Source organism: Quercus lobata, chromosome 2 (assembly GCF_001633185.2).
Source record: "Quercus lobata isolate SW786 chromosome 2, ValleyOak3.0 Primary Assembly, whole genome shotgun sequence".
NCBI lineage: Eukaryota > Viridiplantae > Streptophyta > Magnoliopsida > Fagales > Fagaceae > Quercus > Quercus lobata.
In genome coordinates, this window is record NC_044905.1 from 29,226,788 (window position 1) to 29,241,079 (window position 14,292).

Here is a 14,292-nt window from a genome sequence, read left to right on the forward strand (position 1 = left end):
TCCCTGGTCGTTATACTTTCCAGCATATCTTTCTCTATTGACCTAGATATTTTAGATTTTTTCCAAGCTGCTCCTATACCGTTTTTGCCCTTCCTTTCAGTGAGACCTCGGACATACCGATGACTGAATCGTCCTCGGCTGTGTCCCAAGACTATTTTGTACTTGTATTACCGAGCTTGAACTATAACCTTCCTCGGCTCGGGCCCCAATGAATAAATGGGTCATGGCCACAAATTATTGAGCCCCACGTTACACATATATGAAAAACCAACTGAAATTATAACTTGAAATCAGATTTTCAACTCTAACTTTTATCATTTGAAAACATATTGAAACAAAAATAAATAAATAAAAAGGTTCAAATTTTAAGTTTGACTATCTTTCTGGCCGAAATATATACTCCAAACCGTTAAAAGGAGTAAAGGATAAACAAAGGCATTGGTTGAACTTGAACGCCATGCCCACCACAATCAAGCTCACTTTGGTTCCTTTTCCAAACCCCAAAACTCTTTCCCCAGTAACGCTTCCTATCACATCTCCAATCTCTCGCAGAGCCTGTTCAAGTTCAAGGCCTCGAATCCTAATAGTGAAATGCAACAACTCGGGCCAGAGAGAAGGTAGCGGTGGAAATCTGAAGGATGCACTGGCTGGTATGGTGGACAAGCAAGTAGGGGAGCTGTTGAACAGAGAAGAGAACAGGGTTTTGCTTGATGGGTTGGACAAGGCGTCACAGAGGGTAGAGATGGCCAAGAAAGAGCTAGCAGAGATTGAAAAACAAGAACTTGAAGCGAAGCAGATGAGGGATTACATTAACCAGCTTGAGAGCCAAGCTTCTGAGGTCTGTTACTTGCTAGTCTTATTATGCTTCATTGTTTTAATTATTGGAGGATTTGTTATTGTTTCATTATGTTGAAGTAATGACAAATGATGTGAGAAATGGACATTTTGGATGATTTCATTATGTGGGTAATTTTGATTTAGACAATGTGTCATGTAATTATTTCATTAAGTTGAAGTAATGACTACTGATGTGAGAATTGGACGTTTTGGATGATTTCATTATGTGGGCAATTTTGATTCTAGACAATTTGTTGTGTTTTATGTTGTAAATTGGACAGATTCGAAAACCAGTCTGGATGGTGCTAAGTGCAAATTCAACTTTGACATTGTTGTGGGTGTCTTGTGGTTGTGGTAGTAAAACTAAAATCTACATGTAAAGAGCATTGGACAGTGAATGAAATGGTTTGAGTTTGTTTGCATATATAAGGTCTAGAAGAGGTTTTCATTGCAATTTTATGCTTTTGAAGAATTAGGACTGCTCTTTTGACATTTAGTTTGTCTTTGTAGTTAAATTTGTCGTGAGGTGAAGATGGAACAGTTTTGAAATTTCTTCTGAAAAGATGATTGTAAGTAGATGGTTCTGAAACAATATGATCTTGGTCTATCATCATAAACACATACATTTTGTTTCATGGGGATTTGTCCCTTCTTGCACCATAAGCAGGTGTAGGGAATGTGGCAAACTTCAATCTAACAAACTACCTACTTTCTTTGACAGCTCTTTGTTTGATTCCTTGATTTGAGTTATTGAGATGCTTCTTGTTGCTAATGGTTTTCAATGCGGTGCACACTAAGGTTGCAGAATGTCAAAGGCAAATATTAGAAGCAGGAGAAATGGTTGAAGAAGCAAAGCGCTCACTAGGGCTAAATGTGGATGGAATTGAAGATGGAGATGCTTTTTTGGAGAAAGAAAGCGAAGAAATTGACAGAAATGAGGAGAGAGTGGAGTCCGTAAAAGCAGCTTTGATTTCTGCACTTGTTGGCACCCTTGCGGGCCTGCCCATCTCTTTAACCCAAGCAACAAGCAGTTCAGAACTCATACTTCCTCTTACAATTAACTTTATCAGCTGCGCACTGTTTGGAGTAACATTTCGATACACAATAAGAAGGGACTTGGACAATAGCCAGCTTAAGACAGGGACATCTGCAGCTTTTGGATTTGTTAAAGGTATGTATATAGTTTTGAGTAAAAGGAACTTGTATGATTTTTCAAAACTTGGTACTAAAGAGTTTAGACACCAGGTAGTTCAGGTTCTGATTTAAAAAATGAATTCACAATGCAGGTCTTGCCATGCTGGGTAGTGGACCACCTTTGGAACTAAATACTGGAAGCTTCTTATCACATGCTTTTGATGGAGCTGTATATGTGTCTGAGAATCTTTTCCTTTTTGTTTTTGCTTCTGTTGGTCTAGATTATTGTTTTAAGATGAAGCTACTTAGTCCTTTTCCTATCAAAAAATCAATTTCAAGGTAATGTCCATATATGCTAGATACCATATTTTGAAGATGGTTATACAATAGCTATATCAAACTTAAAAGCTATAATATGTAATATATGCGAAATTCGTGTCTTATAAAATGTGGCACCCATTCAGAATTCGCTGTAGTTGTGCTTTTGATTGTTGATGAGTTCTGTTTTCTCCAATTCAACCAAATATCTCACAAGTTGGATCCTAAGTGATACAATGATCTATAATTACAGTTTATTGGTAGATCGAAACTTTTGTTAGATGCAGCCAAAAGGTGTTCCTCCCTTTTCCGGTTTTCCTTCCCCTTTTGATTGAGGATCAAATCAATAACTGAAAAAGAAAATGTAGATAGTAAAGAATGCCTTGTGGAGTATGTGCTTAAGTGCTTTGATGCATCAGGCAAAGGACTGAACAGTGAGTGACTTCAACCAACTCTCACTACCATCTACAGTGAATAGCAAACTGAGCTGAATTTCATAAGCCAATGGCATACATAGGTTACTTGAAATGTAGCAAATAGTATGTCCCGGATAGATGTTGCCCAAATTCTAGCAATGTATTAAAGTAAAATGATAAGTCATTTCCACGATCATGAACTGTCCATTTTTATTGTAGCAAAATCCTCTGAACTCTTTCTGGCTTGAGACAATTGAACCTAGCCTCTTGGCTTGGAAGTTGGAATCCACTTCCAGCGTTTGGAAATGGAATGTTTTGGGGGTCAAAAATCAAAATAACTTAAGAATTTATAAACCAAATGGGTAAATTGAATTCTGATTACATGGTTGGAAACATTCTTTGACAGTGTCATTCCATCAACTTCCAGTACTTCACGGTTCCAACGTCCACTTTTTTTAGGAAAAGCATTTTCCATTATCTGCTACCATAATTTTTGTCACATATATGTAAGGGTGCGGTGAGCAAGTATTTCTGGGTGTCAAATAGGAATCACTTTCTTTGACTCCCCAGCCTTAACCATACACGGAGATCTGAGGGCTCAGTCCAACTCATAGTTGCTCCCAAGTCTTAAAAATAAACCCAAAACCCGGCAGCCCTGAGATTGGGCATAAAGTCTGTCACCTGAATAATTTCCACTAATAATAAGGCACTATGCCACTATTCTGTACACAGTTTACTTCAAAATTTAACCAGTAAATTTTTTTTTTTTGGATGAATAAACCAGTAAAATGTTACTGCACCATAATATTACATAAATTCAGTTAATAAACAATGAACCAAGCCCTTGAACCCTATTCAGTCCTCCAAAAAAAAGAATCAGAAGTGCAAGTTCTAATGTTACTGAAAATCATCCTATAATTTGCACCAGATTAGCCTTCAATTTGTCATCTAAATAATCTCGAAACCCTATTAGGGGGAGAAAAACAATTAATGCAACAAATTCTGTAAAGCTGCAGTCTATTATTAGCAGCGGCAGCAATGATGATAATGATGAAAATCTTTGATGCATATTGAATGACTTCATTCCCAGCAGTCAATATGAATCAACTTCATAATTGATAAATATTAAAAAGAATGTTGCTTCAGTGATTCTTGTGCTTTCAAATTCTCAATATCAAAGTTCCAGGCGCTAACTCCTCCTTGGTACTCTCTCTGATGGAGGCAAGACAGGACATTACCAACAATGATAAGAAAAAAAAAGGTAAAGTACTCATGCATTGAATTTTGAGTACAGATATCTCTGTCCACTGAATGTAAGATGTTACCAATTTTTATCCATTCCAAAAAGTAACAATTTCCTGGATTTTATTACACTAATTCTAGTTTGAGCAAAAAAAACATATCTGACATAAAAGAGATTAATCCCTAGCATTTGAATGATCCACAAAGATTTTTTTTTTTTTTTAAAAAAGGGAAAAGAAAAAATGTAACATATCTTGTTCCTATAATCATTGTTATGAATTCCCATAAATAGTTAGAAAACAGACTAAAGCAGGCTAAAAGAGCAAACTGCCAATAAGAAACATGAAGTATCTGGCATGCATCAACCAAGGGAAACCTCTCAATTGAAAAACCCTACACTCTAATAAAGATAATTTTCTCTGTTAAAATATTGTTACTCCTTTCTTTTTCAACAGTCTTCTTTGGATTAAGGGTCTTTAATAATCATTTAAAGAAAAATATGATGTACTTTCTTCCTCTGATCTAATGGCTTCTCATGGATTTGGAATTTAGGATGGGCATGCTCAGGGAAACTCCTAAACAACGAACAAGACCTAAGATTCCCCAATGGTAATAAAGCTGCAAGAATATTCAAATAGGGGGCAGTTGTCACTGATAGTTACTGGATCATCTTTGTTGAGGCATTCACAAATGGACAGAATGAGAAAAGAAAGGAGGCGAGGTGGGGAACACAGTATTCTGAGAAGCCTTGAAATTATAGTTAAAAAATCAAGTCATTGTGGAATGCAAACACTTGGTCAGACCTATCAACTTAGTAAGGTGTGTTTAAGCACCTTACAACTCAGAAACAAAAACAATGAGTCCTCAAAATAGAATTCTTAAGAAATGCAAACAGTTGAATATGTAGCAAATACAGATAAAAAGAAAATATATTCCGCTAAATGCATCATGACCACAAGTAAACCAAATTTAAGTTCAAAATGAACTAATGTTTATGAGTATTACATGTGATATTGCCTCTTTTCTACTGGAAGGCAATTTCTTTACAGAGCTGCACTGCATCTTTAAGCTGCAAAATTAACCATAGCCATCAGAGAAGCGTACCATGACAAGTGAAAGTATGAAAGCTGAATCCCAGCATTATGATGGCTAAACTAAAGGGCTTTTACAGGATTACATGATTCCAAAGGGGTGACAAGTCAGCAAATACTATAGAAAACAAGTGAAGTTTTCAGCATTGCAAACCAAACAGCAAGGGATGATTACCTCCTAGCTGTAGAATCAAAACTGAAACTTGGCTTATATAATGGAGTATGCTTGTGGATTAGTGCCTAATTATCAAATGGGTGGATCTCATCTAGACTTTGGGCTTATATAATGACTCAGTCATCGATTTTTATGCAGGGGATGTGAGCAATACCAAAATTACATGAACAATTAACCATATCAAAAGATTCCAATGGCAGATTAAGAATTTCAATGCCTTTCCTTTCCTTTCAAAGTAATGTTAGTTTTGACATTCCAATGGACTACGAAATTTAAAAGGAAATAAAATCAAATTTCCATTCTAAGAGAACTAAAGCCATAACTAGCTTCTATTCATTTCAATTGATACAAATCCTTAAAATCAAATTGAAAATTGTTGTCGTGCTTAACATAAATGAGATTTAATAATTCCAAAGAACTAGACAGGATGCTCATATAATTTAGCAACAAAATATATACCAGTCACGATGATCCCTAAACATTATAAACTACCTTTGATTATGTTGGTATGTTGCTAAAGGCAAAGCCAGCAAAGAGACAATATTGTTCCAGGTTCAACGACCTATGACCTATCCCGGCTATTTCGAACAGAAGAATATATTTTTACTCATTGTCAGTGTCTTAAGCCGGCATTTGAACCAACTATATTCTATTGGTTTAGAGACAATATTATTGTATCTTCTTACTAAGCAGGCAAAGCCATCAAAGAGACAACATTATTCCAAATTCAAAACAAACAGCAAAAAACATAGCCAAATTCATCACACCCATTAAAATATAAACTGAAATTTATATAACCAAGTACTTTGATAATTTGATTAAGGTTTCCACATAATATGATAAGTGATAACCCTACATATAGCTATAATTAAAACTCTAGGTGCGGAATTTTGACCGGTTCTTCTGAAAAAAAGGGGAAGTTGACTAGAATGAGAGAACCTCTAGCATTAAATTCAAACTTTCCTGGGTCGTAACATCCAGAAGGAACCGGAATGGCCATTGGAAATTGGCCAAGGTGGGTCGCAATAACTCACATGGTATCTTAATGGGTCAATTGAGTTGTGGTGAGGGGTTTGTTGTGAGGCATAAACTGTATTACGCTTCTAAGGAGGTTAATTATCAATTAATCTAAAAATAGTTTTCAAGTTGAAAATATTTTCACAGTCAAACTAAACACCTAAAAAAGGAGAAAATATCTTCCAAAAAATATTTTCAATCAAAACAAACTCAACCTTATATAATACTTGTATTTTGTTCTAGCACACTAATTCCATATTTTATTGCACCCCAATTTGTTCCGTCACTACTCTCTCACTCACTGAATACTATTGGTTGTTCTTTCTCAATTATTTAGTCTACATTATGAGTTTTCCCATATCAACTTATTGAAAAAATTTGCAATACTTAGCCACACACACACACACAAAAAAAAAAAAAAAAATCACCTTTTTTGAATTTCCTTACTAATGCGCACACACTACTGGTTATTAATTATTACCCCCACTGTCTCACATCATAGTAGCACAAGCGGCCAATTTGATTTAACAAAATCACTATATTTGTTGAATAGAAATTTTTACCAGTTCCTAAAATTCAAACTGAGACTAAAGCGAATGAAAAAGCTGCAACATATTGCAGTTGGCAAATGAAACATTGGTTCAAGAAACAGAAAGGTTCAAATGCGATATCTATAGCAGATTGCATTGATCTTTCAAAATCCTATAATATATTCAACAAGACCCAACAGGGTTCTACAAATAGGTACAAGATTTATTCTCCTACTCCCTAATATGGAATCTAAGATAATAGAAATTGTCACTAGTCATGCTATCCAAATTCATACAACGTAGCTTTAGGTACAAAACAGTATCAAGAATGGCCAATCTTTCAAACTCAACAATTTAAATCAATCAAGTGCTTTATTTGATTAATTGTGCAACTAATTACACTAGCTCAACAGGCCATAACCGTTTAACAATGCAAGTAACTGATTTAACAGCAATATTAATCACTCTAGTCTGTTGTTACACTTTAAATTAAATTACTCCAAGAATCTTAATGACAACCTATAAAATTTAATATCTACAAATCTAGGGGAACACCAAATTCGCCGATTGAACATCAACACTTTCACCGATTATTAATCGATACGTATATCATTTGTAGCTTACACATCTAGCATCACGCACATGCTAGATTATTACATAATGTGTGACTTCACATGAGATAAAATCCTTGAAGTACATTTACATCATCTAAGAGCACAATCATCAAATTCCATTTTCATTCATTCAGTTTTCTTACAAACAGTAATTGGATGAAGCCAAAAAGAGAATTACATTCTTATTTCATTGTTTTTCATTTTCTTTTCTAAAAATATAAACTGTAGAGAGAGAGAGAGTTGTTTCCTGATCTTGCAAGTGATGGATATGCTCCTGAGAATTCAAATCATCAAGTAATAATAGTGTGATGAGTAATGAATTAACAAGTATGAACTATATATTATATATGTTGATAGATACCTTTAAGAAATTAAAGGAGACTACGTAGAGGAATTTGAGGATGAGACGCAATGAATTCGAAAGGAAACCAGACATGAATCTCCCCGTTAGAAACATCCCAGCCCATGTTTTGATATGAATATTTGTAGAAATTGGTATGCCATAATCGTATTCGCGCGTAGTAACAGCGGTCTGCCCTGTGCTCACGCTGTACCACGGCCTCAATGATGAATTCCGTCCGCTCTCGATTGACTTGGACGGTGACGTTTTGTGGAGTGGCCCCTGCAGCTTCCACAAAAAAATGGAGGACGGAGCCAATGTAGGTGTATTTGCACACTGGCTTCACGGGAACACTGCCATCCTCAGAAGTAGCAGGTAGGCACGGAGTAAAATTATTCACATTCATTGCATTTGGAATTTCGAATAGTTCAAGAAATATATATATGAGATATTTGATTTTGTGTTAAGTTTTGCTGTGAGTGAGAGAATGAGAGAATATGGGAAGAGGTTTATGTAGGAGTGTGAGTGAGTCAGTGAGAGAGGGAATTGAATTATCCAAGATGTGAGCTCTGATTGGCTGATGTAACAAGAACGCGGATTGTTTGGGGATATTTGAATTTGGAGCGTTGGATTTTACATTAAGGACGGTTGAGATTTCAGAATGGTTTTGGCGGGTTATTGTGTGGGATAGAGGGGTTTGTTAGTTTGTTAGTTTTGGCGGTTTGGGAATGAATAGTTAGTTTGTTACAGAGAAATGCCAAGAGCTGAGCTTTGATTGGTTGATATTACCGGCACGCGGATTGTTTGGGGAAATTTTGATTATCGGCCGTTAGATTTTGCATTAAGGACGGTTGAGATTTGAGAATGGTTTAGGCGGGAGAGGATGGAATGGAACGGAGGAGTTTGTTAGTTTGACGGGTTGGATAGAGAGGAAGGCGAAGAGGTAGAAGTAAAGGGTACGGTTTCAGGCGTCGGCTTTGGCCTTTTCATGTGTTTTTATGGGTTTAGCTTCCTTGTGAATTTACCATGAAGTCTTGATTTTGACGCGAGAGGGTGGGGAGTTTGTAGATATTTTAGGTATTTACTGCATAATATATGCTTTTTTTTTTTTTTAATAGGAATTAGGAATAATATATGCACTTAAATATTCAGATTTTGCAAACAAATATTACTGAAAATTGAAAAGCCAATATCCGGAGTGAAATAGAGTTTATTAGCAAACGGATACCGACGTTGACCGTCTGATATGGCATTGTAAATGAAAATTTTCCACGTAAAATGCCACATCAGACCATCTACATGAACACCCATTTGATTATAGTATAAATTCACTAAACTCGATTTTTAGCTAAGAACTCAATTTTAGCAAAATTGAGTTTCAAAAGAGACTACATAATTAAATAACTTTAAGCATAAGCTTTTTAGTTTTTTTACAAAAATAAATATTTGGCAAAAAAAAAAAAAAAAAAGCCATAAAATGGAGGACTGTGAACTCAAAAATTATAGGATTACATAACAAACTACAATTTTTACCATAACTGCTCATGTCGTAGATTATGAGTGGTTTGACAGGCAGTCATTCACTATCTGCCATATAGGATAATTGTGACAAAAATTATGACTTTTTATGTGGTATTAGAATTAATCTTGTGAACTTAGCTTGGATTAGAGAGGCCACTACATCGGCCTCAATACTCTATATCCATTCCATTTAAATATTACTCTTCCTCTTGAATCTTTTTTTTTTTCTTCTAATTTGGCTTTGGAACAATATTACAAACACAACCATTCCCACACTCATTCACAATTTCCTAATTGTACAATTGTGAGTAATTTACGAGAAGTGGTGGATTTCAATAGTCAATATATCCACCACAGAATCACACAAGTCAACAAGTTATAAAATTGGGTGTTCGATTAGATGTGTCTGTAGATTTCTTCTTTTGACTTGATATCATGTCAAGATCAAATGAGAATGTATATGTATAAGAGACTTGTGGTCCCCAAACCTGCTCGGGTTGTGGTACCAGGCGAAGGATTAGGGCCCTAATTTATTTATTTGTGGGCTTTCTAGCAATCCTACAGGTAGAGCTCCAAGCATTAACAAGATAATCCAGGTTGTATCTGTCTAGAGAACCCTTTCTGACCTACAAACCTCCTCCTCTTGCTGTTCTTCCCCCTCTTTATTTATTCACACTTCCTTCCCTCTGTGTGTATTCCCTCACTTTCTTGTGTCTTCCCCCTTTTCCCAATGTTTTCCCTGTGTTTTCCCTGCGTCTCCCCAATGTTTTTTCAACCAACCCCTCTTGTTTGCCTTCTCACCCCTTATATAGTCTCTCATTAGTGGGGCAATCATCATTATCATTTCACCAATTCATATGCATTTCCACTTTCATCAGAATCCCAAGAAATCATTATGCCTTCTGAGAATTCTTTTAAAACTTGTTCTAGACGCCAAATAGCGTTTGGTAGTGAGTTTCCCAAAGGCACTAGCAGTGCTTGGTTACCTACTTGAATTTGACCGTCCTCTCATCAACCTCCCCCTAGCTTGTTAGTCGATATTAGGCCTAACCTAGTCCGGACACAATAGGGTTCCCCCAAATGCTAATCCTTAGACCCTTGCATGTTTATCAGTGGACTGGGCCTATCCCTACAGTGTTGGGCCTTGGTTACATGGGCCGTTCTTGGTCACCCGAGCTCAAGCCCCTACAAGACTCATGGGAATGACATGCATGAGGGTGTATGGCTAACTATAAACTTGTGCAAAAGTATTTTAACTTAATTGAATTCAATACTTTCATTGGCAATAGAGGTTTTTTTTTTTTTTTTTTTTTTTTTTTTTTGTAAGCATCAATGAAATTGTCAAATCAATTTTTTAATTTCATGTTTCTTTTTTTCTTTAAACATCAACGTTTTCATGTTTTAATTGTAATATGATTTTTTTTTTACATATTAATATTTTTCTACGATTTAAATGATTGCATCTTATTGTCATACACAATATGTATGTAAATTAAATTTTAAATTAAAAAAATAAAATTATTTCAAATAATACTAAATATATATGAGATGATAAATACTTTTTATTTTTACTATACTAAACCTCATCTCATTCATTCACTTGTAATATATTTTCTTTAAAAACATGGTGTTGATGGCCATTTTGGAAGCCCAAGTGGAAAGGAGAAGCCCAACAATGGAAACAGAAAATAGTTGGCAAATGGATAGAAAAACCATTAAGTCCAAGCAGCAGAAATAATGGATCACAGGCCCATGAGATAAACAAATGGGCCTTGAGGGGGTAAATGGCCTTAAAGAAGCCCGGAAAGAGAGAAAAAGTAAACCATGGACAGTATATGATGTGAAAAAATGAGAATGAGCCACGGCAGGCCTAAAATAATGAAAGCAAAGAAAATAAGGGGTTAATGGCAAGCCCATGAGCCTCAAGGATGAGGTATAATGTAATTGGACCGGGGAAGCCCAAAGAACTCAATAAAAGCCCATGGGAATGCAAAGTTAAGAAAAGGGCCAAGGAAACCCATGGAAAGCAAATGGGTCAAGGATGTCTAGAGAAAACAAATGGGACACAGGAGTCCGTCAGTGATGTAATAAAAGAATCAATTGCCATACTGGGCCATTGGGAGAAGAATAAACGGCAGGCTGAAAGAATCACAGCAGGATTGAGGCAAACAATTTCGCAGTAGGAATGATAGAGTGGTATGGCAGGAAATAGTAGCAGGAAAAAGGGTGAGTTGAAGAAAGGCAAGGCCCACTGTCAAGCAAGGCCTAGCCCCTAAGTGGGGGAAGCCATAAAGGAAAGGGGAGTCAGAAAATAGTTAGAAACGGACGACAGACTGTACAGGCCAACCACGGCAAACGCATGAACAGCAGGCAGATTTTGGACATACATGCAAGAGAGGCACGCGCAAGGCCCAGACCTCACCAGCCTATACCCAGCTAATACAAGACACGATGAGGTCATGGATCAGAGGTAAGAGGGCATGGTTTGGCGGTGGGGAGAGGGGAAAAATCTATTTTGAGGTTCCTACTCGGGCTCTTTTGGGGGAAGTGTCCTACTGAGATGACATACCACCCAAAGGAAGCAAAGCTGAGTTGGAACCACAAGGTGCATGCCATGAGGGATAGAGAGAGAGAAGGCACCCATACCATAACAGGGAATGGTGTCACAGTAGACAAATAAACAAAATAGTTTTCTTTTGTCTGGCGATGGGGAATGGCACACAAACGAACCAGTAGTGGTCGGCAAGTACAACCAGACCAGACAAAGGTGGTTAAGGGCTAAAATAGTAAAACTCGGTTACGGCAGGCACTATAAAAAGAGGCCCTTGCCGTGTACAGGGAAGAACGACACAAGCACCATGGTATTAGGAATTTGAAAACTAAGAAATAGAAAACAAGTATTAAGAAAAAGGGGAAGAAAGAAAAAAAGATAAGAAAGGGGAATATTAGAAGAGGAGGAAAGAAAAAAGATAGAGAGTTATAGCGGCAGGCACGCACCAATAGGTTGATTCCCTTTCTTCCTCTCAAAGTTCTGCTCTCTGCCGGAAATAAAGAGTTCTCGTACACCAACCATTCAGACCCGCTTTCCTTAAAGTGATTAATTTCCACGACAGGATTTCCCTAAGAGATTATTCACTTTGAAAAGAGGCGTTCTTCCCTCTCTGGTTTTGGTCTTACGAATCAGACTTGATCTGATTTCTTTCTTCTTTTGATTAACCCATATACTACCCATTTATTCCCCTTATTTTCTTTATAAAAGTGATTGTTATTAAACTGTGATTATCTTTTCTTAATTAAGAAGTCAAAGTACTTTCTTTTATCTTATTATTATCATATCTGCTTAACTCATCTGAAACAATTTTGCTCACCGTAAGCATGCTCTTGGCAAACAAGACATAGTTTCTGCACAAGCTGGACCAAATTGAGTTGCAGTTGGACCGATCTCAACTCCCTTACTCAGAATATTTAGGCCCAATACCGCAGGAGGTAGCCCAGCCCACTATAACCAAAAAGGCCCACTACACATGGCTAAATTTTTTAAAATAAAATCTTAAATATATTATTTTTATAGGTTAAATATATTATTATGTGCTCAATTAGTTACTAACATCTCATGAAATTATATTAAAATCAAATAAATACGCTAATAAATTGGAATTCGCATTTGAAATTTATCATGTACCGTGCTATATATGCTTGAAGGGGATTCAGCTATTGAGCTTCAAAGTCCTACGCACTCCCTATCCAGCTTCAGTCACTTAATATCCAGGACTCCATGTTCATGTCTTCTCATTTTCATTGCCTTAGTTTTTCCCATATTTTTAGAATATATATAAATATATATATAATTTTTCAAATCATAAAAACATGTGTGTATTTCGTACCATATATATTCCATTCCGTATAATATTAACCGTGCTTGCTGGAACTGCAAATAAAAATTATAAAATTTTTATTTTAATGTGCTCTTTATCCTGCCCCTTTTTCATGTTATATATGCAGTGATAAAGAATTTTTTTTAGATAACTAATAAGTTGTATATATTGATGAAAAATAATGCATCAAGTAGTCAAGTACATAGGTCTAGCTAGTACATGACCAATCAAATACGATGATTTAGCCCGCCTTCAGCTACCACCACATTAAATTGATGAAAATTAAAGCAGATCGGAAGCTTTACAACACCATGGTATTGCAATTTAGATACCAAGCATATAAAACAATCATGAATATCCTTCTATATATGCATATGTAAGACTCAACAGGGGTGCAGTAGACTGCAAAGGCCATATAGTAAATTATATTTACAATAATTTGTTTCTTTGAACCAGTTTTAGCCTATTGGCTCAAAGGCAATATAGCAGATTGCATTGACCTTTCAAAACCCTACAATGTATTCAACAAGATCCAACAGGGTTCTACAAATAGGTACAAGACGGTATCTAAGATAATAGACATTGGCAACGGGCATGCTATATTGCTATCCAAATTCATACAACGTAGCTTTAAGTACAAAATCGTAGCAAGAATAATGGCCACCCTTTCAAACTCAACAATTTGAATCAATGAAGTGCTATATTTGATTAATTGTGCAACTAATTACACTATAGCTCAACAGGCCATAACCATTTAACAATGCAAGTAACTGATTTAACAGTACGTAATGTAAATCACTCCGGCCATTAATAACCGTTACACTTTAAAATTGCATGGTAAATAACTCCAAGAATCTTAATGAAAACTTATATAATTTAATATCGGATTCAGATCTAACTTCACATGAGATAAATTGCTCAAAGTACATTTACATCATCTAATAAGAGCACAATCATAAACATCTAACGCTTATTCATTCATTCATTTATCCAGCTTTCTTACAAAGAGTAATTGGACTAAGCCAAAAAAAAAAAAAATTACATTCTTATTTCTTTGTTTTTCATTTTTTTTTCTAAAAATATGAACTGTAGAGAGGGAGAGTTGTTTCCTGATCTTGCATTTACAGAAGTTACAAGCGATGGATGCTCCTGAGAATTCAAATCCATGAATTAATAGTATGA

The 14,292-nt window shown here is 35.9% G+C and overlaps 1 protein-coding gene across 1 annotated transcript; it reads left to right on the forward strand.

Moving 5' to 3' along the window:
* The first annotated feature begins 388 nt into the window (after positions 1–388).
* Positions 389–2,439, forward strand: LOC115975229. Its single transcript, XM_031095933.1, has 3 exons — positions 389–838; positions 1,636–2,008; positions 2,124–2,439. Exons 1-3 carry the CDS (start codon positions 458–460, stop codon positions 2,312–2,314), a joined length of 945 nt encoding a protein of 314 aa, XP_030951793.1. The 5' UTR covers positions 389–457; the 3' UTR covers positions 2,315–2,439.
* The last annotated feature ends 11,853 nt before the right edge of the window (positions 2,440–14,292 follow it).